The sequence below is a fragment of the Ranitomeya variabilis genome, chromosome 6, assembly GCF_051348905.1.
Source record: "Ranitomeya variabilis isolate aRanVar5 chromosome 6, aRanVar5.hap1, whole genome shotgun sequence".
NCBI classification, from domain to species: domain Eukaryota; kingdom Metazoa; phylum Chordata; class Amphibia; order Anura; family Dendrobatidae; genus Ranitomeya; species Ranitomeya variabilis.
In genome coordinates this window covers 6,329,449-6,354,702 of record NC_135237.1, presented here as the reverse complement: position 1 = coordinate 6,354,702, position 25,254 = coordinate 6,329,449, and the positions used below count along the sequence as shown (strand labels likewise).

General features: G+C 45.8%; 1 protein-coding gene across 2 annotated transcripts; it reads right to left on the bottom strand.

The window, feature by feature from the left end:
• Positions 1-305: 305 nt before the first annotated feature.
• LOC143781272 (5-beta-cholestane-3-alpha,7-alpha-diol 12-alpha-hydroxylase-like) lies at positions 306-25,254 on the bottom strand. 2 transcript variants are annotated; one of them, XM_077267773.1, is made up of 2 exons: positions 24,718-25,254; positions 306-2,418 (listed from the first exon to the last, which is right to left on the bottom strand). In XM_077267773.1, exon 2 carries the CDS (start codon positions 2,408-2,410, stop codon positions 875-877), a length of 1,536 nt encoding a protein of 511 aa, XP_077123888.1. In that variant the 5' UTR covers positions 2,411-2,418; positions 24,718-25,254; the 3' UTR covers positions 306-874. The 2 variants fall into 2 exon arrangements, with proteins under 2 accessions (XP_077123888.1, XP_077123889.1); XM_077267774.1 differs by lacking the exon at positions 24,718-25,254 and adding an exon at positions 13,171-13,192.

The following is a 25,254-nucleotide window of genomic DNA, read 5'->3' as shown; positions in this document are numbered from 1 at the left end:
CCTGGCCCCTCTGTCCTCCTACTCCAAACTCCTCAGTCCTCTCCAGACCCATCTGTCCTCCTCCACATTATTCTGTCCTCTCTTCTCCTCTGTCCTCCTCTATTTTCCTCCTTTCTACTTGCTCTTCCTCCACCAGACTCTTCTTTCCTTCTCCAGACTATCCTGTCCCTTCCAGAGTCCTTGGTCCTCCAACAGACCACTCTATCTTCCTTCTCCTGACCCCTCAGTCATCTTCCAGACCCCTCTGTCTCCTTCATATTCCTGTCTTCCTGTTCAGCCACAAAACATAAAGAAAACTGAGAATGTATGCAAATTAGGTTTATTAGACATAACATTATAATCACAGCTCGTGGTTCATGGAGAGATTGAGAGAGTGAGACTATAAAGCTACTATATATAGAGGGGAGCTCCACCACAAATAGACTTCTTATATACCATGGGGTCAGGTGAGAAGATCCCATTAGTGTAGTGTGTGATGTGGAACCCCACCATATCCATCCATGGAGAACTCGTGTTCTAGGGATTAGTGGCTGTATAAGCTCATAGAATTGACTGAAGACATCTACTCAATCCTTCTTTGATGTGGAAGATCTCACTAACTAGGGTTCCTCTTAGACTCAATATATACAATACAAAAATCTCAGGTGGCTGTAGCCAGTAGTATAGATTGGAGCGTGAGTCATGATGGAGGTCATGGAGATTACTTGAGTGTAGCTGAAACTAACACCAAATAAATATTATAAAATCCCATTTCTCCCACTAGGCCTTTCTTTGGACGGGGCGTCCCCTGAAGAGTCCTCTGCTCCTGGGTGTCAGATATTCTGGAATCATCAGTAGGTGGTTTCTTTTTGCACTTGGACCTTCTCTTGTGGAGCTAGTAACGTAACCGGTATTTGAACTGGACGTCATGGGTGGGCTGCATGGTGCCAAATCCCCATCGGTTCGGATCGATGTCTGGAATCTCCTCTTTTGGATTGACCAGCTCAAATTCGAAGTAACTCAGCATCAGAAAGACAAACTGTTTCAGTTCATTGACAGCAAAAAAGCGACCAGGGCATATGGTGGTGCCGGCTCCCCAAGGCATGGTGAAATACTTCAGCCGCTTCCCATTCTTGAAGAACTCAGACTTTTTGGTGCCGTCTTCATTCAGGAATCTGTTGTATTTGAACTTCTCGGGTTCTGGATGAACTTCTGGATCCATCTGAACGGCGGTGTATGGGAAAATGGCAACGCGGTCTCCTTTACGTATGGCATATTCCTTTCCAGATGACATTTTGAGGTTCAAGTTTTCCTTAACGGCTCTGATCAGCACTGGGGCAGCAGTCAGCCTCAAGGTCTCTTCTACGACACTGTCCAGGACAGGCGTCTTCAGTAGCATATCTCTGGTTAGGTTGATCAGGGCACCTCCTGGTTTTACCTCTTGTCCATTTTCCTTCAGAACTCTATCGACCTCTTCACTGACGGCCTTCATGGCCTCTGGATGCTTCATTAAGTAGAGCAGGAGCCAGAAGCTGGCAGGTCCAGTGTTACCTTGAGATGCCCACAGAAGCAGGAGCATAAACCTGTCCTGCATGTATTCTGGCATCCCATTGTCTGCTCGGTCCTGGAACTGGTCAGTAATCCAGCCACTGATGTTTTCTTTCTGTAGGGTTTTCTTTATAGACAGCATGTTCCAGAAAAGCCTCTTCAGTCTCTCGGCCTCCATCTTGTCATTTGGTGGCAGTACGGCATAAGCCAGGCGTGGGAACAGTTTATCGTACTTTCTAAATTCACCAAACAACTCCGCTGAGTGGTCTCTGTCATGTTTCTTGGCCTTCTCTGAGTTTCTGTGACTTTTTGTGGGCTCGTTCCCAAATAAGGCAAGATACCCCGCCCGGAAGACTATGTTGTAGCTGTAGTTGAATAGTCCATCTTGCTGCCACTTTTTCTCGCGGTCCATGGAGCCAACACCATGAAGCATCAAGTTCTGAAGGTTGTCCATCATGGCCTGGGTCATGAGCACTAGACCATCTCCCATAAGGTGCTTCGTACTCGCCTTCTCTAGTAACTTGTGATCATTGGTTCCAGAATGGTAGCCAAAAACTCTGGCCACCAACTCCATAGCAAACTTCTCAAAGTCAAGCCTGGCCCTGGCCTCTCTCACGATGGGACCAAACGATAATGGGTCTGTTACGAAGGTGTAGTAATAGCCTCCGATCTGGATAGTAAAGATGTCTCCATGCTTTTTCTGCATCTTTTTTAAAAACCCTGCAGTGTTTTTTCGGAAGTCGAGAGCGTATCCCAGCCATGGGATGGTGCCTTTATCTAGAGGGGGCTCATTGGGTCTTCTCTTCCGGAACATCCCCAACATGTAGAGACCTCCAAGAACCGAAGCCAACAGGGCCAGGAGTATCGGGAGCAACAGGGCCATGTCCTATACTGCAACGAGAAAGACATCAATGTAGGGATGAGGCTCAATAAGAAAGATCCAGAATATCCAAGTGGCAAACATAAGAGTCAGGAATAGTGTTGAGCGATACCTTCCGATATTCGGAAATATCGGGATCGGATTGGATCGGCCGATATCCAAAAAATATCGGATATCGCCGATACCGGAAACCAATGCAAGTCAATGGGACACAAATATCAGAATGAAAATAAGCCCTTTCTTTCATTGTCCTTCCTGTTCCGGAGGGGGGAAGAATGTGGGCGGTGCGTGGGCGGAGACTGCGTGTCTGTGTGGGACCGTGGGGGGTCTGTGCGGGCCTGCCGGGGGTCTGTGCGGGCTGCCGGGGATCTGTACGGGCCTCTCGGGGGTCTGTGCGGCCTGCCGGGGGTCTGTACGGGTGTGAAGGCATCGTCCGATGGGACTACAAGTCCCATCGGGCTATGCCTGCTACAATGGCAGTGATTGACACATTAGCCAATGATGGGACAGTAGTAGTCCCATCATCCGGCTAATGTGTTGAATGTAAAAAAAAAACATATATACAACATACTACATACATACTACATACATACAACATACTACATACTACATGCATACTACATACATACTACATGCATACTGCATACATACATACTACATACATGCATACTACATACATACATACTACATACATGCATACTACGTACATGCATACTACATACAATACATTCATACATTACATACCATACAGACATACAGTACATTAAACATAGATTACATACTCACCATATCTTGTCACTTTGTTCCCTGAAGCCAGTGTCATCTGTAAAAAATATTACATACATACTACATACATACATACTACATACATACATACATACGTGCATGCTACATACGTGCATGCTACATACGTGCATGCTACATACGTGCATGCTACATACGTGCATGCATACTACATACAATACATACAGACATACAGTACATTAAACATAGATTACATACTCACCATCACTTGTCATGCTACATACGTACATGCATACTACATACAATACATACAGATATACAGTACATTAAACATAGATTACATACTCACCATCACTTGTCACTTTGTTCCCTGAAGCCAGTGTCATCTGTAAAAAATATTAAGATAACAAACAACCAATATACTCCCTGATCCGCAGAAATCCACGAGTGTCCCACAACGATCTCCCGTGGAGAACAGCAGCATCAGCTGATGCGACCACTCTCTAGGGGCTCCAGGAACACAATGACAGGAGGAAGGTATCCTTCCGCACTGTATTCCGCCGCCGCTGTAAAAAAATAGTCCCTAGTCTCACTTATGGCATTGCTGTGTGAGAAATTTTCCCACGCAGCAATTGCCATAAAGTGAGACTCTGAACTATAGTAACCTCTCAGTGATGCACTGCAGGGGCTATTGTCTCCTGTCAGTGTGTCACTGAGGGTCCTATAGAGCAGTGACATCACCCGATGTCACTGTTCTATAGGGGAGATCGTCGTGGGACACTCGTTATTAATTGGACTACGGCGGACAGGTAGTATACGGTTTATTATTTTACGTTTTTTGCAGGCGCTGAAGTATGGCAAGTATGGCTAAATGAATTTTATTAAAATACTTTTTTCCTAATGTGTGCTTGTTTTATTAACCCTTTACTAGTATTGGATTAATAATGGATAGACGTCTTATCGACGCCTCTCCGTTATTAACCCGGCTTAATGTCACCTTACGACAACAAAGTGACATTATCCCCTTATTACCCCATATCCCACCGCTACACGGGAGTGGGAAGAGAGGGGCTAACTGCCGAAATTGGGGCATCTTACAGATGCGCCATTTCTGGGGCGGCTGCGGACTGGTATTTGTAGCTGAGGGGGGGGGGGGGGCAATATCCATGGCCCCTCTCCAGGCTATGATGAGGGGGGGGGCAATATCCATGGCCCCTCTCTATGCTATGAATATCAGCCGAAGTTTCTAAGGCTACTTTCACACTTGCGTTTTTAGCCATCCATCGTTGTGGGGAAAAAACGGATCCTGCAAATGTGCTCGCAGGATGCGTTTTTTACCCATAGACTTGTATTAGCGATAGATCGCGACGGATGGCCACACGTCGCGTCTGTCGTTCAACGGATCCGTCGTGTTTTGGCGGACCGTCAGCACAAAAAAATGTTCAAGTGAGCAAGTGAACTTTTTTTGTTCGTTGCGTCTGCCATTTTCTACCGTGCATGCGCTGCTGAAACTCCGCCCCCAACCTCCCCGGACTTCAGAATGGGCAGCGGATGCGTTGAAAAACTGCATCCGCTGCCCACGTTGTGCACAAATTTCACAACGTGCGTCGGTACGTCGGCCCGACGCATAGCGACGGACCCGTACCGACACATGTGTGAAAGAGGCCTTAATGAGCGTTTAATTTAAAAGAAAAAAATGGAAAAAAACAGCGTGGGCTCCCGCGCAATTTTCTGCGCCATAGGGGGAAAGCCGACGGCCAGGGGCCAATATTTGTTGCCTGCTATGAATATCCGCCCACAGCTGTCTGCGTAGCCTTTACTGGCTATTAAAATAGGGGGACCCAAAAAAAATGAAGTGGGGTCCCCCTATATTTTATAGCCAGAAAGGCTACACAGACAGCTGCGGGCTGATATTCATAGCCTAGAGAGGGGCCATTGATATTGCCCCCCCCCCCCCGGCTACAAATTCCAGTCCGCAGCCGCCCCAGAAATGGTGCATCTGTTAGATGCACCAATTCCGGCACCTAGCCCCTCTCTTCCCACTCCCGTGTAGCGGTGGGATATGGGGTAATAAGGGGTTAATGTCACCTTGCTATTGTAAAGTGACAGTAAGCCGGGGTAATAACGGAGAGGCGTCAATAAGACGCCTATCCATTATTAATCCAATAGTAAGAAAGGGTTAATAAACACACATTAGGAAAAAGTATTTTAATATTCTTCATTTCACCATACTTACCATACTTCAGCGCCTGCAAAAAAACGTAAAATAATAAACCGTATACTACCTGTCTCCCGTAGTCCAATTAATAACGAGTGTCCCACAATGATCTCCCCTATAGAACAGGGACATCGGGTGATGTCACTGCTCTATAGGATCTTCAGTGACACACTGACAGGAGACGATGGCTCCTGCAGTGCATCACTGAGAGGTTACTATAGTTCAGAGTCTCACTTTATGGCAGTTGCTGCGTGGGAAAATTTCTCACACAGCAATGCCATAAGTGAGACTAGGGACTATTTTTTTACAGCGGCGGAGGAATACAGTGCGGAAAGATACCTTCCTCCCGTCATTGTATTCCTGTAGCCCCTAGAGAGCGGTCGCATCAGCTGTTGCTGCCGTTCTTCACGGCAGATTGTTGTGGGACACTCGTGGATTTCTGCGGACAGGGAGTATATTGTTTGTTTGTTATTTTCATATTTTTTTACAGATGACACTGGCTTCGGGGAACAAAGTGACAAGTGATGGTGAGTATGTACTCTAGGTTATATGTACTGTATGTCTATGTATGTATTGTATGTAATGTATGAATGTATTGTATGTAGTATGTAAGTATTATGTTGTATGTATGTAGTATGTATGTATGTGTGTAGTATGTACTGTATGTAGCATGTATGTAGTATGTTGTATGTATGTATGTAGCATGTATGTGTGTAGTATGTATGTAGTATGTATATAGTATCTATGTATGTAGTATGTGTGTATGTAGTATGTATGTATGTAGTATGTATGTATGTAGTATGTATGTATTTAGTATGTCAAACCAAATTACCCATACATGAATTATAAGGGAAAAACGAGGCTTAGGCAAAACTTCACAAATATCATAAAAATATATTTTTAATAAAGAATAAATTAAGAACAATGTTTTTAAACAAGAAATCCTCTTCATAAAAAATAGCTGGGAACAACATCAAAGTAGGAGAAATGCAAATATGGCAAATACATACACTATGACTAATGGCACCAATATGCACAGATGATGCAATAATGCTCTATACCCCCTAATGGAGAATTACTGGTGTGATATATTCAATAAGCAATAAGCAGTAAGTAAAATTTATCATGGAAACAAAGTTCCTATGACCTCAATGAGGGCTGTGAATTCAAATATTAGTCACCTCCTAATAAAACCTAGGGCAGGAATAAAGTGCACCGTGCTATAAAAAATGAACCATGCCTGAAATTATTGCCAAAAAAGGTTAAACTTACATAAATGTAAACTCCTAACAGAGAGTGTTCCACAGCGACCCCGACAGCGCCGTTTCGCCTGACTGGCTTCCTCAAATAAGGGGCGGAAGTGTCTATAGCTCGCTAATCTGCCTTTTTATTTAACAGAAACAGCTGCTCTACGCGTCGGCATAATTGGAATAGTATAGCGCATGCGCCGATACTCGGACGTCACTGGGTAAATGTGACTTCCGGAACTCCGCGCCTGGAACGCTTCGCCTTCCTGTGTGCACGGAGCAGGAAGTCACTGTGACATCACTAACCGGCGCATGCGCAACCCACATGCAGAGGCTGAGAGGTGCTTCCCAAAGGCAGAAACAAGGAATCAAGATGAATGAAATACTAAAACCTGAATTAAGGGCGGCTGCAACCAGCATAAACATAGTAGCACATATGTATATAAAACGGGGACTATTAAAGGCACATTGTTGTGAATTTGCTTTTTGCTCCCTCTAGTGGTTACTAGTTTTTTGACTCTGGTTTTTCTGTCATTCCTTTTATCCGCACCTGGGTCGTTAGTTAGGGGTGTTGCTATATAAGCTCCCTGGACCTTCAGTTCTATGCCTGGCAACGTAGTTATCAGAGCTAGTCTGCTGTGCTCTTGTCTACTGATCCTGGTTCCAGTTATATCAGCTAAGTCTGCCTTTTGCTTTTTGCTATTTGTTTTGGTTTTGTATTTTTGTCCAGCTTGTTCCTAATCTATATCCTGACCCTTGCTGGAAGCTCTAGGGGGGCTGGTGTTCTCCCCCCGGACCGTTAGACGGTTCGGGGGTTCTTGAATTTCCAGTGTGGATTTTGATAGGGTTTTTGTTGACCATATAAGTTACCTTTCTTTATTCTGCTATCAGTAAGCGGGCCTCTCTGTGCTAAACCTGGTTCATTTCTGTGTTTGTCATTTCCTCTTACCTCACCGTCATTATTTGTGGGGGGCTTCTATCCAGCTTTGGGGTCCCCTTCTCTGGAGGCAAGAAAGGTCTTTGTTTTCCTCTACTAGGGGTAGCTAGATTCTCCGGCTGGCGCGTGTCATCTAGAATCAACGTAGGAATGATCCCCGGCTACTTCTAGTGTTGGCGTTAGGAGTAGATATATGGTCAACCCAGTTACCACTGCCCTATGAGCTGGATTTTTGTATTCTGCAGACTTCCACGTTCCTCTGAGACCCTCGCCATTGGGGTCATAACAGTTTGCCAGGCCAGTATTAAATGTTTAATGCATTGCAGAAGAGGGATTATAAGAAAGAAGATTCTGAGTTTTTTTTTTTTCTTCTTCCCCTTTACCTCAGAGTGGCTATGCTTGCTGCAGACATGAATGTCCAGACCTTGATTACAAGTGTGGACCAGCTGGCTACTCGTGTGCAGGGCATACAAGACTATGTTATCAGAAATCCTAGGTCAGAACCTAAAATACCGATTCCTGAACTGTTTTCCGGAGACAGGTTTAAGTTTAGGAATTTCGTGAATAATTGTAAATTGTTTTTGTCCCTGAGACCCTGTTCATCTGGAGATTCTGCTCAGCAAGTAAAAATTGTTATTTCGTTCTTACGGGGCGACCCTCAGGATTGGGCTTTTTCGCTGGCGCCAGGAGATCCGGCATTGGCTGATCTTGATGCGTTTTTTCTGGCGCTCGGTTTACTTTATGAGGAACCCAATCTTGAGATTCAGGCAGAAAAGGCCTTGCTGGCTATGTCTCAGGGGCAGGACGAGGCTGAAGTGTATTGCCAAAAATTTCGGAAATGGTCCGTGCTGACACATTGGAACGAGTGTGCACTGGCCGCTAATTTTAGAAATGGCCTTTCTGAAGCCATTAAGAATGTTATGGTGGGTTTTCCCATTCCCACAGGTCTGAATGATACTATGGCACTGGCTATTCAAATTGACCGGCGGTTGCGGGAGCGCAAAACCGCAAATTCCCTCATGGTGTTGTCTGAACAGACACCTAATTCGGTGCAATGTGATAGAAAAACCGCAAATTCCCTCATGGTGTTGTCTGAACAGACACCTGATTTAATGCAATGTGATAGAATCCTGACTAGAAATGAGCGGAAAATTCATAGACGCCGGAATGGCTTGTGTTACTACTGTGGTGATTCTACACATGTTATCTCAGCATGCTCTAAACGTATAGCTAAGGTTGTTAGTCCTGTCACCGTTGGTAATTTGCAACCTAAATTTATTCTGTCTGTAACTTTGATTTGCTCACTGTCGTCTTATCCTGTCATGGCGTTTGTAGATTCAGGTGCTGCCCTGAGTCTCATGGATCTCTCATTTGCTAAGCGCTGTGGTTTTACTCTTGAACCATTAGAAAATCCTATTCCTCTTAGGGGTATTGATGCTACACCATTGGCAGCAAATAAACCGCAGTATTGGACTCAGGTTACCATGTGCATGACTCCTGAACACCGCGAGGTGATACGTTTCCTGGTTTTACATAAAATGCATGATTTGGTTGTTTTAGGGCTGCCATGGTTACAGACCCATAATCCAGTCCTGGACTGGAAGGCTATGTCAGTCTCAAGTTGGGGCTGTCGTGGTATTCATGGGGATTCCCTGCCTGTGTCTATTGCTTCTTCTACGCCTTCGGAAGTTCCGGAGTATTTGTCTGATTATCAGGATGTCTTCAGTGAGTCTGAGTCCAGTGCACTGCCTCATAGGGACTGTGACTGTGCTATAGATTTGATCCCAGGCAGTAAATTTCCTAAGGGAAGACTGTTTAATCTGTCGGTACCTGAACATACCGCTATGCGTTCATATATCAAGGAGTCTCTGGAGAAAGGACATATTCGTCCGTCTTCTTCCCCTCTTGGTGCGGGATTCTTTTTTGTGGCAAAAAAGGACGGATCTTTGAGACCTTGTATTGATTATCGGCTTTTGAATAAGATCACTGTCAAATTTCAGTATCCTTTACCGCTGTTGTCTGACTTGTTTGCCCGGATTAAGGGTGCCAAGTGGTTCACCAAGATAGACCTTCGTGGTGCGTACAACCTTGTGCGCATTAAGCAAGGTGATGAATGGAAAACCGCATTCAATACGCCCGAAGGTCATTTTGAGTACTTGGTGATGCCATTTGGGCTCTCTAATGCACCTTCAGTTTTTCAGTCCTTCATGCATGATATTTTCCGGAAGTATCTGGATAAATTTTTGATTGTTTATCTGGATGATATTTTGGTTTTTTCTGATAATTGGGATTCGCATGTGGAGCAGGTCAGGTTGGTCTTTAAAATTTTGCGTGAAAATTCTTTGTTTGTCAAGGGCTCAAAGTGTCTCTTTGGTGTACAGAAGGTTCCCTTTTTGGGGTTCATTTTTTCCCCTTCTGCTGTGGAGATGGACCCAGTCAAGGTCCGAGCTATTCTTGATTGGACTCAGCCCTCGTCAGTTAAGAGTCTTCAGAAGTTCTTGGGCTTCGCTAACTTCTACCGTCGTTTTATCGCTAATTTTTCTAGCATTGTGAAACCTTTGACGGATATGACCAAGAAGGGCTCCGATGTAGCTAACTGGGCTCCTGCTGCCGTGGAGGCTTTCCAGGAGTTGAAACGCCGGTTTACTTCGGCGCCTGTTTTGTGCCAGCCTGACGTCTCACTTCCCTTTCAGGTTGAGGTGGATGCTTCGGAGATTGGGGCAGGGGCCGTTTTGTCGCAGAGAGGCCCTGGTTGCTCTGTTATGAAGCCTTGTGCCTTTTTCTCTAGGAAGTTTTCGCCTGCCGAGCGAAATTATGATGTGGGCAATCGGGAGTTGTTGGCCATGAAATGGGCATTTGAGGAGTGGCGTCATTGGCTCGAGGGTGCTAAGCATCGTGTGGTGGTCTTGACTGATCACAAAAATCTGATGTATCTCGAGTCTGCTAAACGCCTTAATCCGAGACAGGCCCGCTGGTCATTGTTTTTCTCCCGCTTTGATTTTGTTGTCTCGTATTTACCAGGTTCAAAGAATGTGAAGGCCGATGCTCTTTCTAGGAGCTTTGTGCCTGATGCTCCTGGAGTCGCTGATCCTGTTGGTATTCTTAAAGATGGAGTTATCTTGTCAGCTATTTCTCCGGATCTGCGACGTGTGTTGCAGAGATTTCAGGCTGATAGGCCTGAGTCTTGTCCACCTGACAGACTGTTTGTCCCGGATAAGTGGACCAGCAGAGTCATTTCCGAGGTTCATTCCTCGGTGTTGGCAGGTCACCCGGGAATTTTTGGCACCAGAGATCTGGTGGCCAGGTCCTTTTGGTGGCCTTCCTTGTCAAGGGATGTGCGGTCATTTGTGCAGTCCTGTGGGACTTGTGCTCGAGCTAAGCCTTGCTGTTCCCGTGCCAGCGGTTTGCTCTTGCCCTTGCCTGTCCCGAAGAGACCTTGGACACATATCTCCATGGATTTCATTTCTGATCTTCCGCTATCTCAGGGCATGTCCGTTATCTGGGTGATATGTGATCGCTTCTCCAAGATGGTCCATTTGGTTCCTTTGCCTAAGCTGCCTTCCTCTTCCGATCTGGTTCCTGTGTTTTTCCAGAACGTGGTTCGTTTGCACGGCATCCCTGAGAATATTGTGTCAGACAGAGGATCCCAGTTCGTTTCCAGGTTCTGGCGATCCTTTTGTAGTAGGATGGGCATTGATTTGTCGTTTTCGTCTGCTTTCCATCCTCAGACTAATGGACAGACGGAGCGAACCAATCAGACTTTGGAGGCTTATTTGAGGTGTTTTGTCTCTGCTGATCAGGACGATTGGGTTACATTCTTGCCGTTGGCTGAGTTTGCCCTTAATAATCGGGCTAGTTCCGCCACCTTGGTTTCGCCTTTTTTCTGCAACTCTGGTTTCCATCCTCGCTTTTCTTCGGGTCATGTGGAGCCTTCTGACTGTCCTGGGGTGGATTCTGTGGTGGGTAGGTTGCAGCAGATCTGGAATCATGTGGTGGACAACTTGAAGTTGTCACAGGAGAAGGCTCAGCGCTTTGCCAACCGCCGTCGCGGTGTGGGTCCCCGACTACGCGTTGGGGATTTGGTATGGCTTTCTTCCCGCTTTGTTCCTATGAAGGTCTCCTCTCCCAAATTTAAACCTCGTTTTATTGGGCCTTACAAGATATTGGAAATCCTTAATCCTGTATCTTTTCGTCTGGATCTTCCTGTGTCGTTTGCTATTCACAATGTATTTCATAGGTCCTTGTTGCGGCGGTACATTGTGCCTGTAGTTCCTTCTGCTGAGCCTCCTGCTCCGGTGTTGGTTGAGGGCGAGTTGGAGTACGTGGTGGAGAAGATCTTGGATTCTCGCCTCTCCAGGCGGAGGCTTCAGTACCTGGTCAAGTGGAAGGGCTATGGTCAGGAGGATAATTCCTGGGTGGTCGCCTCTGATGTTCATGCGGCCGATTTAGTTCGTGCCTTTCATGCCGCTCATCCTGATCGCCCTGGTGGTCGTGGTGAGGGTTCGGTGACCCCTCACTAAGGGGGGGGTACTGTTGTGAATTTGCTTTTTGCTCCCTCTAGTGGTTACTAGTTTTTTGACTCTGGTTTTTCTGTCATTCCTTTTATCCGCACCTGGGTCGTTAGTTAGGGGTGTTGCTATATAAGCTCCCTGGACCTTCAGTTCAATGCCTGGCAACGTAGTTATCAGAGCTAGTCTTCTGTGCTCTTGTCTACTGATCCTGGTTCCAGTTATATCAGCTAAGTCTGCCTTTTGCTTTTTGCTATTTGTTTTGGTTTTGTATTTTTGTCCAGCTTGTTCCAAATCTATATCCTGACCTTTGCTGGAAGCTCTAGGGGGGCTGGTGTTCTCCCCCCGGACCGTTAGACGGTTCGGGGGTTCTTGAAGTTCCAGTGTGGATTTTGATAGGGTTTTTGTTGACCATATAAGTTACCTTTCTTTATTCTGCTATCAGTAAGCGGGCCTCTCTGTGCTAAACCTGGTTCATTTCTGTGTTTGTCATTTCCTCTTACCTCACCGTTATTATTTGTGGGGGGCTTCTATCCAGCTTTGGGGTCCCCTTCTCTGGAGGCAAGAAAGGTCTTTGTTTTCCTCTACTAGGGGTAGCTAGATTCTCCGGCTGGCGCGTGTCATCTAGAATCAACGTAGGAATGATCCCCGGCTACTTCTAGTGTTGGCGTTAGGAGTAGATATATGGTCAACCCAGTTACCACTGCCCTATGAGCTGGATTTTTGTATTCTGCAGACTTCCACGTTGCTCTGAGACCCTCGCCATTGGGGTCATAACAGCACATAAGCCATACAGCTCACCCAAATAAATAACTACGTAAATAAAGAGACAAAAAACTAATAATAATTAATGAAAAATCAAATTTAACAACATGGTGATGGTTATAAGCTAAAAATAATAATAATAAATAATAAACATTAACAATTGTAAGTATGCACAGTGTCATTAATCAAGTGATCTAATTAATCCATAGACAATATGTACATAATAAATAATAATTTTATGATTTTAAATAATTTTAAAGTGCAATATCAGAATTAATAAAATTAGCTGATAATAATATAGTAAAGTGAAAATTATCAGTGTTTATAAATAAATATAAACATACAATCAATCACAGAATAAAAATTACATATCCGATAACAGTCTCCGAAAATATTTCAGTCTATAGACATGATCATGTGGCTCATTGTTGCCAATATCTTCTTTCTTCCAGCCTCATCTGGAAGGAAGACCGCCACCACATCAAAAAGAAGATAAAGTGCCATAAGGTAAGTTGCTGCCCAACATATAAACTTGATCACTAAAAAAAAAATACATAATTAATATCCACTTTTATCGAAAGAATTTTGGTAGTCCTTTTAATTGTTTTTGTATGTGTTTATTTGTTTGATATTAGTATATATGTAGTATGTATGTGGTATGTAGTATCTATGTATGTGGTATGTAGTATGTATGTTGTATGTATGTATGTATGTATGTATGTGGTATGTTGTATGTATGATGTATGTAGTATATGTGTAGTATGTATGTAGTATGTTGTATGTATGTAGTATCTATGTTTCTTTTTTACATTCAACACATTAGCCGGATGATGGGACTAATACTGTCCCATCATTGGCTAATGTGTCAATCACTGCCATTGTAGCAGGCATAGCCCGATGGGACTTGTAGTCCCATCGGACGATGCCTGCACAGACCCCCAGCAGGCCGCACAGACCCCCGAGAGGCCGCACAGACCCCCGGCAGGCCCGCACCGACCCCCGGCAGGCCCGCACCGACCCCCGGCAGGCCCTCACCGACCCCCGGCAGGCCCTCACCGACCCCCGGCAGGCCCGCACAGACCCCCGGCAGGCCGCACAGACCCCCCGGCAGGCCCGCACAGACCCGTACAGACTCCCAGCAGGCCCGCACAGGCCCCCGGCAGACCCGCACAGACCCCCGGCAGTCCGCACAGACCCCCGGCAGGCCCGTACAGGCCCCCCACGGTCACACACAGACACACAGTCTCCGCCCACGCACCGCCCACACACATGATCATGTCTATAGACTGAAATATTTTCGGAGACTGTTATCGGATATGTAATTTTTATTCTGTGATTGATTGTATGTTTATATTTATTTATAAACACTGATAATTTTCACTTTACTATATTATTATCAGCTAATTTTATTAATTCTGATATTGCACTTTAAAATTATTTAAAATCATAAAATTATTATTTATTATGTACATATTGTCTATGGATTAATTAGATCACTTGATTAATGACACTGTGCATACTTACAATTGTTAATGTTTATTATTTATTATTATTATTTTTATCTTATAACCATCACCATGTTGTTAAATTTGATTTTTCATTAATTATTATTAGTTTTTTGTCTCTTTATTTACGTAGTTATTTATTTGGGTGAGCTGTATGGCTTATGTGCCTTTAATAGTCCCCGTTTTATATACATATGTGCTACTATGTTTATGCTGGTTGCAGCCGCCCTTAATTCAGGTTTTAGTATTTCATTCATCTTGATTCCTTGTTTCTGCCTTTGGGAAGCACCTCTCAGCCTCTGCATGTGGGTTGCGCATGCGCCGGTTAGTGATGTCACAGTGACTTCCTGCTCCGTGCACACAGGAAGGCGAAGCGTTCCCGGCGCGGAGTTCCGGAAGTCACATTTACCCAGTGACGTCCGAGTATCGGCGCATACGCTATACTATTCCAATTATGCCGACGCGTAGAGCAGCTGTTTCTGTTAAATAAAAAGGCAGATTAGCGAGCTATAGACACTTCCGCCCCTTATTTGAGGAAGCCAGTCAGGCGAAACGGCGCTGTCGGGGTCGCTGTGGAACACTCTCTGTTAGGAGTTTACATTTATGTAAGTTTAACCTTTTTTGGCAATAATTTCAGGCATGGTTCATTTTTTATAGCACGGTGCACTTTATTCCTGCCCTAGGTTTTATTAGGAGAGGACTAATATTTGAATTCACAGCCCTCATTGAGGTCATAGGAACTTTGTTTCCATGATAAATTTTACTTACTGCTTATTGAATATATCACACCAGTAATTCTCCATTAGGGGGTATAGAGCATTATTGCATCATCTGTGCATATTGGTGCCATTAGTCATAGTGTATGTATTTGCCATATTTGCATTTCTCCTACTTTGATGTTGTTCCCAGCTATTTTTTATGAAGAGGATTTCTTGTTTAAAAACATTGTTCTTAATTTATTCTTTATTAAAAAGATATTTTTATGATATTTGTGAAGTTTTGCCTAAGCCTCGTTTTTCCCTTATAATTCATGTATGGGTAATTTGGTTTGACATGATTACTGTGAGGTGTGCACAATACTGTCTGTGGACATATGATAAAACTATAGTGTATTTAGTATGTGTGTAGTATGTGTGTAGTATGTATGTAGTATGTATGTATATAGTATGTATGTATGTATGTAGTTTGTACGTAGTATGTATGTTGTATGTATGTTGTATGTCATATGTATGTATTATGTATGTTGTATGTATGTAGTATGTGGTATGTTGTATGTCGTATGTATGGATGTATGTATTATGTATGTTGTATGTACAGTATGTCGTATGTTGCATGTATGTAGTATGTTGTATGTATGTAGTATGTTATATGCATGTAGTATGTTGTATGCATGTAGTATGTTGTATGCATGTAGTGTGTATGTACTGTAATATGTATGTATGTAGTATGTATGTGGTATGTATGTATGTAGTATGTGTAGTATCTATGTTCTATGTATGTGGTATGTAGTATGTATGTATGTATGTATGTAGTATCTGTTTCTTTTTTACATCCAACACATTAGCCGGATGATGGGACTAATACTGTCCCATCATTGGCTAATGTGTCAATCACTGCCATTGTAGCAGGCATAGCCCGATGGGACTTGTAGTCCCATCGGACGATGCCTGCACAGACCCCCGGCAGGCCCGCACAGACCCCCGGCAGGCCCGCACAGACCCCCGGCAGGCCCGCACAGACCCCCGGCAGGCCCGCACAGACCCCCGGCAGGCCCGCACAGACCCGTACAGACCCCCAGCAGGCCCGCACAGGCCCCCGGCAGACCCGTACAGACCCCCGGCAGTCCGCACAGACCCCCGGCAGGCCCGTACAGGCCCCCCACGGTCACGCACAGACCCCGCCCGCACACACAGACACGCAGTCTTCGCCCACGCACCGCCCACACTCCATTATAGTGCATCATTGCACTATAGGAACTTCCGATTCCGTATCCGATATCCTAAAAGTATCGGAACTCAGTATCGGAAATCCGATAGAGCGAATATCGGCCGATACCCGATATTTGCAGTATCGGAATGCTCAACACTAGTCAGGAAGTATCTAATAAAGTAATAACATACTTAGTATTGGGGTAATGGTCACACACGCAGGATTGGCTGTTAAACCCAGTCCTGCACTCATTAATCAGTTCATACCTGGCATACATGTCTGCAGTGTGATTCCTAGAAGTGTGTCCTAAAAGTGTGCAGATAACAGTAGAATTAAAACCTGAAAGATGTATACAGACTGTGCCCTGCTACCTGCCACCATCGCACTCTAACAAGCATCTCTATTCTTCCGACAGGTATGTTCATCCACCCAGCTCTCCTGCTGTCTGTCTATGAAGTGCACATAGTACATCACCCAGCTTTGCACACAGACTTTCCTCTGCTCCTAGCATCCACATGGTATGTTCATCCACCCAGCTATCCTGCTATGAAGTGCACATAGTACATCACCCAGCTTTGCACACAGACTTTCCTCTGCTCCTAGCATTCTCATGGTATGCCTTTCAGCTAACCTCAGCTTACCCTTATGACCTTGTTTACTTAGGCTTGATTGTATGCATCTGGTCCACCCTTAATTCTCTGACCAAGATGAGCAGAGACCACTCCTCTCTGCTTCACACCTGAACGCACTTAGTTGTACATATATTGCATAGTACAAGTCTGCATGACTTTAGTCTGCAGTGTCATTTCTAGAAGTGTGTCATAAAAGTGTGAAGATAACAGTAGAATTAAAACCTGAATTGAACCTGAAGGGAACTGAAGATAACTGGATACAGTCACTGTAAACAATGTTTCTGTTTGTTTTCACTTTCACCCCTATAATCCGTCACTTTATGCTACCTCCCCTAATCCCCACACCAAGTAAGGAACTGTTTATCTCTGCTTCAATCCTACCCATCCATCTCACCTGCTCCTCAGAACTGTTCCTTAACATACAATCCTCTGTCTCCAAACACAGACAGCCCCCTCATGCCCTCTCCTGCTCCCACCTGCTAACACTTTCTCTGCTCCTTCTCACTGCTGGCGATATCTCTCCAAATCCTGGTCCTCCTCACCACATTCCCACAGTCATTTCTACCTCCCATCCATGCTCTATCACAAACTTCCGTAACCTCTCTAACCTTATACCCAATCGCCCAGCCCCTGCTTCCCCAGTCCCACTAACAGGAGCTCTGTGGAACGCTCGCTCTGTCTGCAACAAGCTTTCCTACATCCATGATCTTTTTGTTACTACCAAACTTTCATTCCTCGCCATCACCGAAACCTGGCTCACCCCTTCTGACACAGCCTCCCCTGCTGCACTCTCTTACGGTGGCTTCCACCTTTCTCACACACCCCGACCCAGCAGCAAACATGGCGGAGGAGTTGGTTTTCTCCTTTCAGATAACTGCTCCTTGACCCCAATCCCACTGCCACCCTCTGTTACCCTCCCTTCCTTTGAGGTGCACTCTGTGCGCATCTACTCCCCCTCCAACCGGCTGTCATTTACCGCCCCCCAGGGCCAGCCACCACCTTCTTTGACCACTTCACCACCTGGCTACTTCATTTCCTTTCCGCGGACATCCCCACTATCATCATGGGCGACTTCAACATCCCCATTGACACTTCCCTCTCAGCTGCCACTAAACTTCTATCTCTCACTTCCTCCTTCGGCCTCACTCAATGGTCTTCTGCAGCCACTCACAAAGATGGTCACACACTGGACCTCATCTTCACCCGCCTCTGCTCCCTATCTAACCTCTCTCATTCACCTCTTCCTCTCTCTGACCACAACCTTGTCACATTCTCTTCCCTCTCCACTCCATGTCTACAATCCCCACCCCACAAACTTTCACACCCTCGCAGAAATCTTAAACATCTTGACCTACATTCATTCTCTGAATCCCTCCTCCCTCTCACAGACATAAGTTCCTTACACAATGCGGATGACGCTGCCACTCTATATAACACCACAATAGCTGTAGCTTTGGAATCTGCTGCCCCACTTACACATATCAAAGCTTACAAAATCAACAGACAACCCTGGCACACCAGCCTGACCAAAGAACTGAGGCAAGCTTCCAGGGCTGCTGAGCGCAGATGGAAAAGATCCCACTCCAACGAGCACTTCATCGCATTCAAACAGTCCCTCACTACTTTCAAGACCACACTCGCCACAGCTAAACAAACCTACTTCTCATCTCTCATATCCTCCCTGTCTCACAACCCTAAACAGTTATTCAACACCTTCAATTCTCTCCTCCGCCTCCCAGCACCTCCGTCCTCCCCACTCATCTCAGCTGAAGACTTTGCCTCATTTTTCAAGCAGAAGATTAATAACATCAGAGACAGTTTTGGTCAACAACCCCCAGAGCCCTTCCTCCCGACTTCCCAGCCCTCCACCTTCAAAACCAACTTCTCCACCATTACAGAAGATCAACTCTCCACTCTACTCTCAAGATCGCATCTCACCACCTGTGCACTTGACCCGCTCCCATCCCACTTCATCCCAAACCTCACCACAGTCTTCATCCCAACCCTAACCCATCTCTTCAACCTATCACTAGCAACTGGTGTTTTCCCCTCAAGCTTTAAACATGCCTCCATCACACCTATCCTCAAAAAGCCCTCTCTTGACCCATCCTCTGTATCTAGCTATCGCCCTATATCACTTCTCCCTTATGCCTCCAAACTACTGGAACAACACGTCTACCTTGAACTGTCCTCCCATCTCTCTTCTTGCTCCCTCTTTGACTGCTTACAATCTGGCTTCTGGTCACACCATTCCACTGAAACTGCCCTAACTGAGGTCACCAATGACCTCTTAACCGCCAAGAGCAAGCGACACTACTCTGTCCTCCTCCTCCTTGACCTGTCGGCTGCCTTTGACACAGTGGACCATTCCCTATTATTACAGACCCTCTCATCCCTTGGCATCACAGACTTGGCCCTATCCTGGATCTCGTCATACCTAACAGACCGGACAAGTCCCACAAGGTTCAGTCCTTGGGCCCCTGCTCTTCTTCATTTACACCTTTGGCCTGGGACAGCTCATGGTATCTCACGGCTTTCAGTATCACCTCTATGCTGATGACACACAGATCTACATCTCTGGACCAGATATCACCTCCCTACTAACCAGAATCCCTCAATTTCTGTCCACTATTTCATCCTTCTTCTCCGCTAGATTTCTGAAACTTAACATGGACAAAACAGAATTCATCATCTTTCCCCCCATCTCACGTGACCCCCCCAACAAACCTAACCATTACAGTAAATGGCTGCCCACTCTCCCCAGTCCCACAAGCTCGCTGCCTCGGGGTAATCCTTGACACTGATCTCTCCTTCAAACCACATATCCAAGCCCTTTCCACTTCCTGCCGACTTCATCTCAAAAATATTTCACGAATCCGTACATTCCTCAACCAAGAATCTGCAAAAACCCTAGTCCATGCCCTCATCATCTCTCGCCTTGACTACTGCAACCTCCTACTCTGTGGCCTCCCCTCTAACACTCTCGCACCCCTCCAATCTATTCTAAACTCTGCTGCCCGATTAATCCACCTGTCCCCCCGCTATTCCCCGGCCTCTCCCCTCTGTCAATCCCTGCACTGGCTCCCCATTACCCAGAGTCTCCAGTACAAAACCCTAACCATGACGTACAAGGCCATCCACAACCTGTCTCCTCCATACATCTGTGACCTCGTCTCCCGGTACTTACCTACACGCAACCTCCGATCCTCACAAGATCTCCTTCTCTACTCCCCTCTTATCTCCTCTTCCCACAATCGTATACAAGATTTCTCTCACGCATCCCCCCTACTCTGGAACTCTCTATCACAACACATCAGACTCTCGCCTACCATCGAAATCTTCAAAAAGAACCTGAAGACCTACCTCTTCCGACAAGCCTACAACCTGCAGTAACCACCGATAGACCAAACCACTGCACGACCAGCTCTATCCTCACCTACTGTATCCTCACCCATCCCTTGTAGATTGTGAGCCTTCGCGGGCAGGGTCCTCTCTCCTCCTGTACCAGTCATGACTTGTATTGTTTAAGATTATTGTACCTGTTTTTATTATGTATACCCCTCCTCACATGTAAAGCGCCATGGAATAAATGGCGCTATAACAATAAATAATAATACCTTATACTCTAGTCACCTCCAGAGCTGCCGTCACTATTCTGCTGTCACATCATGTCTTATCCTCCAGTCACCTCCAGAGCTGCAGTCATAGTTCTGCTGCATCACATCTTGCTATACACATAAGACATATCTCCACCACTGACAATGTGTTACACTGAGTTTTTCTGGAGATTTTGGAGCAGAATTTTTCAAAAACGTTGTGAAAACCTGAATCAGCGTAAAAAACGCATGACTTTGTGCGGTTTTTTTGGTGCGTTTTTCAGGATCCCAATCTTCAGCTTTGCTTCCACCACAGAAGCCTGAACACAGGTCACCAATACAAGACAAATGTTCATAAAAAAATACACATACAAATGTAACAGTGGGGAGGTGAATTGGTCGGGTATAATTTACCTAAATCACTGGCAGTGCACTGCGTTTGTAGGACACTGTCACACTTTGGTCTGCCATTGAGTAGCTCAGGCATTGTTACATCTCACACCTTGGTCAGTCACAGGTATTGTTCAATCTCACACCATGGTCAGCCACAGGCTTTGTTCAATCTCACACCGTGGTCAGCCACATGCTTTGTTCAATCTCACACCGTGGTCAGCCACATGCTTTGCTCAATCTCACACCTTGGTCAGCTACAGGCTTTGTTCAATGTCACATCTTGGTCAGCCACATGCTTTGTTCAATCTCACACCGTGGTCAGCCACATGCTTTGTTCAATCTCACACCGTGGTCAGCCACATGCTTTGTTCAATCTCACACCGTGGTCAGCCACATGCTTTGTTCAATCTCACACCGTGGTCAGCCACAGGCTTTGTTCAATCTCACACCGTGGTCAGCCACAGGCTTTGTTTAATCTCACATCTTGGTTAGCCACAGTCTTTGTTCTATCTCAGACCATGGTCAGCCACAGGCTTTGTTCTATCTCAGACCGTGGTCAGCCACATGCTTTGTTCAATCTCACACCGTGGTCACCTACAGGCTTTGTTCAATCTCACACCGTGGTCAGCCACATGCTTTGTTCAATCTCACACTGTGGTCACCTACAGGCTTTGTTCAATCTCACACCGTGGTCAGCCACATGCTTTGTTCAATCTCACACCGTGGTCAGCCACAGGCTTTGTTCAATCTCACACCGTGGTCAGCCACAGGCTTTGTTTAATCTCACATCTTGGTTAGCCACAGTCTTTGTTCTATCTCAGACCGTGGTCAGCCACATGCTTTGTTCAATCTCACACCGTGGTCACCTACAGGCTTTGTTCTATCTCAGACCGTGGTCAGCCACAGGCTTTGTTCAATCTCACACCTTGGTCAGCCACATGCTTTGTTCAATCTCACACCGTGGTCACCTACAGGCTTTGTTCAATCTCACACCGTGGTCAGCTACAGGCATTGTTCAATCTCACACCGTGGTCACCTACAGGCTTTGTTCAATCTCACACCATGGTCAGCCACAGGCTTTGTTCAATCTCACACCGTGGTCAGCTACAGGCATTGTTCAATCTCACACCGTGGTCAGCCACATGCTTTGCTCAATCTCACACCGTGGTCAGCCACAGGCTTTGTTCAATGTCACATCTTGGTCAGCCACATGCTTTGTTCAATCTCACACCGTGGTCACCTACAGGCTTTGTTCAATCTCACACCGTGGTCAGCTACAGGCATTGTTCAATCTCACACCGTGGTCACCTACAGGCTTTGTTCAATCTCACACCATGGTCAGCCACAGGCTTTGTTCAATCTCACACCGTGGTCAGCTACAGGCATTGTTCAATCTCACACCGTGGTCAGCCACATGCTTTGCTCAATCTCACACCGTGGTCAGCCACAGGCTTTGTTCAATGTCACATCTTGGTCAGCCGCAGGCTTTGTTCAATCTCACACCTCTGTCGGCCAATGTTTACTTTGGATTAGTACAGTTTAATTAAATTAGTGATGCGTACAAACGGGCATCTCAAGTGACCAAGACAAGATGTGAAACTTGGAAAAAAAATCACAAAACTTAGGGTACCGTCACACATTGAAATTTCCATCGCTACGATGGTATGATCCGTGACGTTCCAGCGATATCCATACAATATCGCTGTGTCTGACACGCAGCAGCGATCAGGGATCCTGCTGAGAATCGTACGTCGTAGCAGATCGTATGGAACTTTCTTTCGTCGCTTGATCGCCCGCTGACATCGCTGGATCGTTGTGTGTGACAGCGATCCAGCGATGTCTTCGCTTGTAACCAGGGTAAACATCGGGTAACTAAGCGCAGGGCCGCGCTTAGTAACCCGATGTTTACCCTGGTTACAAGCGTAAAAGTAAAAAAACAAACCGTACATGCTCACCCGTCGGTGTCCTTCAGGTCCCTTGCCGTCTGCTTCCTGCTCTGAGTGCCGGCCGGAAAGTGAGAGCAGAGCGCAGCGGTGCTGCACTCTGCTCACTGTACGGCTGCACTCAGAGCAGGAAGCAGACGGCAAGGGACCTGAAGGACACCGACGGGTGAGTATGTACTGTTTGTTTTTTTACGTTTACGCTGGTAACCAGGGTAAACATCGGGTTACTAAGCGCGGCCCTGCGCTTAGTTACCCGATGTTTACCCTGGTTACCCGGGGAGTTCAGCATCGCTCCAGCGCCGTGATTGCAACGTGTGACCGCAGTCTACGACGCTGGAGCGATATTCATACGATCGCTGCGACGTCGCGGATCGTGCCGTCGCAGCGATGAAAATTTCAATGTGTGACGGTACCCTAAGTGGGTTTCATTTTGATATACTGCTGTACTTGCTTTTTTCCATTTTGTCAGCATTTTTTTTCATCACCCATTACTTTCAAGGGTGAAAAATGCTGTAAGAAGTGACATGCTGTATGTCCAAAAAACCATGCAAAGCACAAAATGCTGTGACATAAAACCAATGTGTGTACATGAGATTTCTGAGATCTCACAGGCTTTGCTAATACTGTGAAAATTAGCATAAAAAAAACGCAGCAAAAACGCCAGTGTGAGCTGAGCCTATAACCTCCACAAACACAAGTTACCAGAAGTTTTCACTTGAAACCTTGTGTGACCTCAGTGTGAACAGCGGCTGAACAGTGAGTCCCCACAATGAGTTTTTCATGTATTTTCGCTGCAGTTTCCCAACGGGATTTATAGAAATCTCGCACCGACTTCGTTTGTTTTTCTTTTCTCTCAGCATAAACTGAGCTGCAGCGTTATATCCACAACATGCCGGTTTCCTTTGTGGTTATGGTGGGTTTCATGTGCGTAAGGTCCTCCTCAGCACGACTGGACAATAACTTTTATTCAAAGCCAAATTCCAGGAAATTTAAAAACAATTAAAATGTGATGCTAAAAAGAGCTGCCCTAATAATACTGCCATCTCGTGCGCTCATAGTGCCACCAGAATGTACAAAATACCAGGGGTGACTAATGCCTGAATATACCGTCCTGTACACTGTCCTATAGTGCCCTAATAATACTACCATACAGTGCACTCATAGTGCCACCAGAATGTACAAATACCAGGGGTGACTAATGCCTGAATATACCGTCCTGTATACTGTCCTATAGTGCCCTAATAATACTACCATACAGTGCACTCATAGTGCCACCAGAATGTACAAATACCAGAGGTGACTAATGCCTGAATATACCGTCCTGTATACTGTCCTATAGTGCCCTAATAATACTGCCATACAGTGCACTCATAGTGCCACCAGAATGTGCAAATACCAGGGGTGACTAATGCCTGAATATACCGTCCTGTATACTGTCCTATAGTGCCCTAATAATACCGCCATACAGTGCACTCATAGTGCCACCAGAATGTGCAAATACCAGAGGTGACTAATGCCTGAATATACCGTCCTGTATACTGTCCTATAGTGCCCTAATAATACTGCCATACAGTGCACTCATAGTGCCACCAGAATGTACAAATACCAGGGGTGACTGATGCCTGAATATACCGTCCTGTACACTGTCCTATAGTGCCCTAATAATACTGCAATACAGTGCCACCATCATCGAATAACGAAAAGAATGGCTGCATACAGTGTGAGAACCGCATTATACAGAGCAAGAACAGAACAAAGGAAGTGCAGAGCATGTGCAGAGCCGCCACACGTCCATTTAACCCAGAAATAACGGCTGCACATAGTGCTGAAATAATACAGCCAATCCTTCTACCCATGCTGTGCCCCTGCTGTTCTGTGGCAGCAGCTTCTTACCCTTGGTGTGCACTCTCCCCAGCTGCAGTCAGTCTCCGGGGCTCAGCTCCTGTATTTCAGCCGAGCAGTCACAGTGTTTGTTCTGGGAGGTCACATAAGTCACAAGGAGATCAGCACTAGAGGAATAAAAAGATACCGCCGAGTCTGGGACCGATCACCTGATCCGGATTCTCTCGCAAAACCCGGAGATCCCGGGGTGACACAGCACAGGTGAAGATTTGATGCCGCGGGTCTGAGGTCCGATAGAGGTTCTGTGGGATCTGTTGTTATGCCGCCATGTATAGGGGCTGTAACATTGCTGCTCGCTTGGGAGCGGGATGAGGTATCACAGGAACCGTTTCTATTTAAAGTCCGGCTGCTTTATTCCACTCCACATAAAACGCTTCACAGCAAAACTTAAATACAGCCCTTGTCCTGCACAAAGTGAAACATAAAGTAAAACGCCGATACAATAGTGTGGCTTCGCTGGCTTGGGTTAGAGACCTGCTTCTTATGCCTTTAACAAAGGCACACAATCCTGGAGGCCTGCACACCTCC

Coding starts and splice junctions, on each gene's coding strand:
- LOC143781272 (XM_077267773.1), bottom strand. CDS start 2,410: ATGGCCCTGTTGCTCCCGATACTCCTGGCCCTGTTGGCTTCGGTTCTT.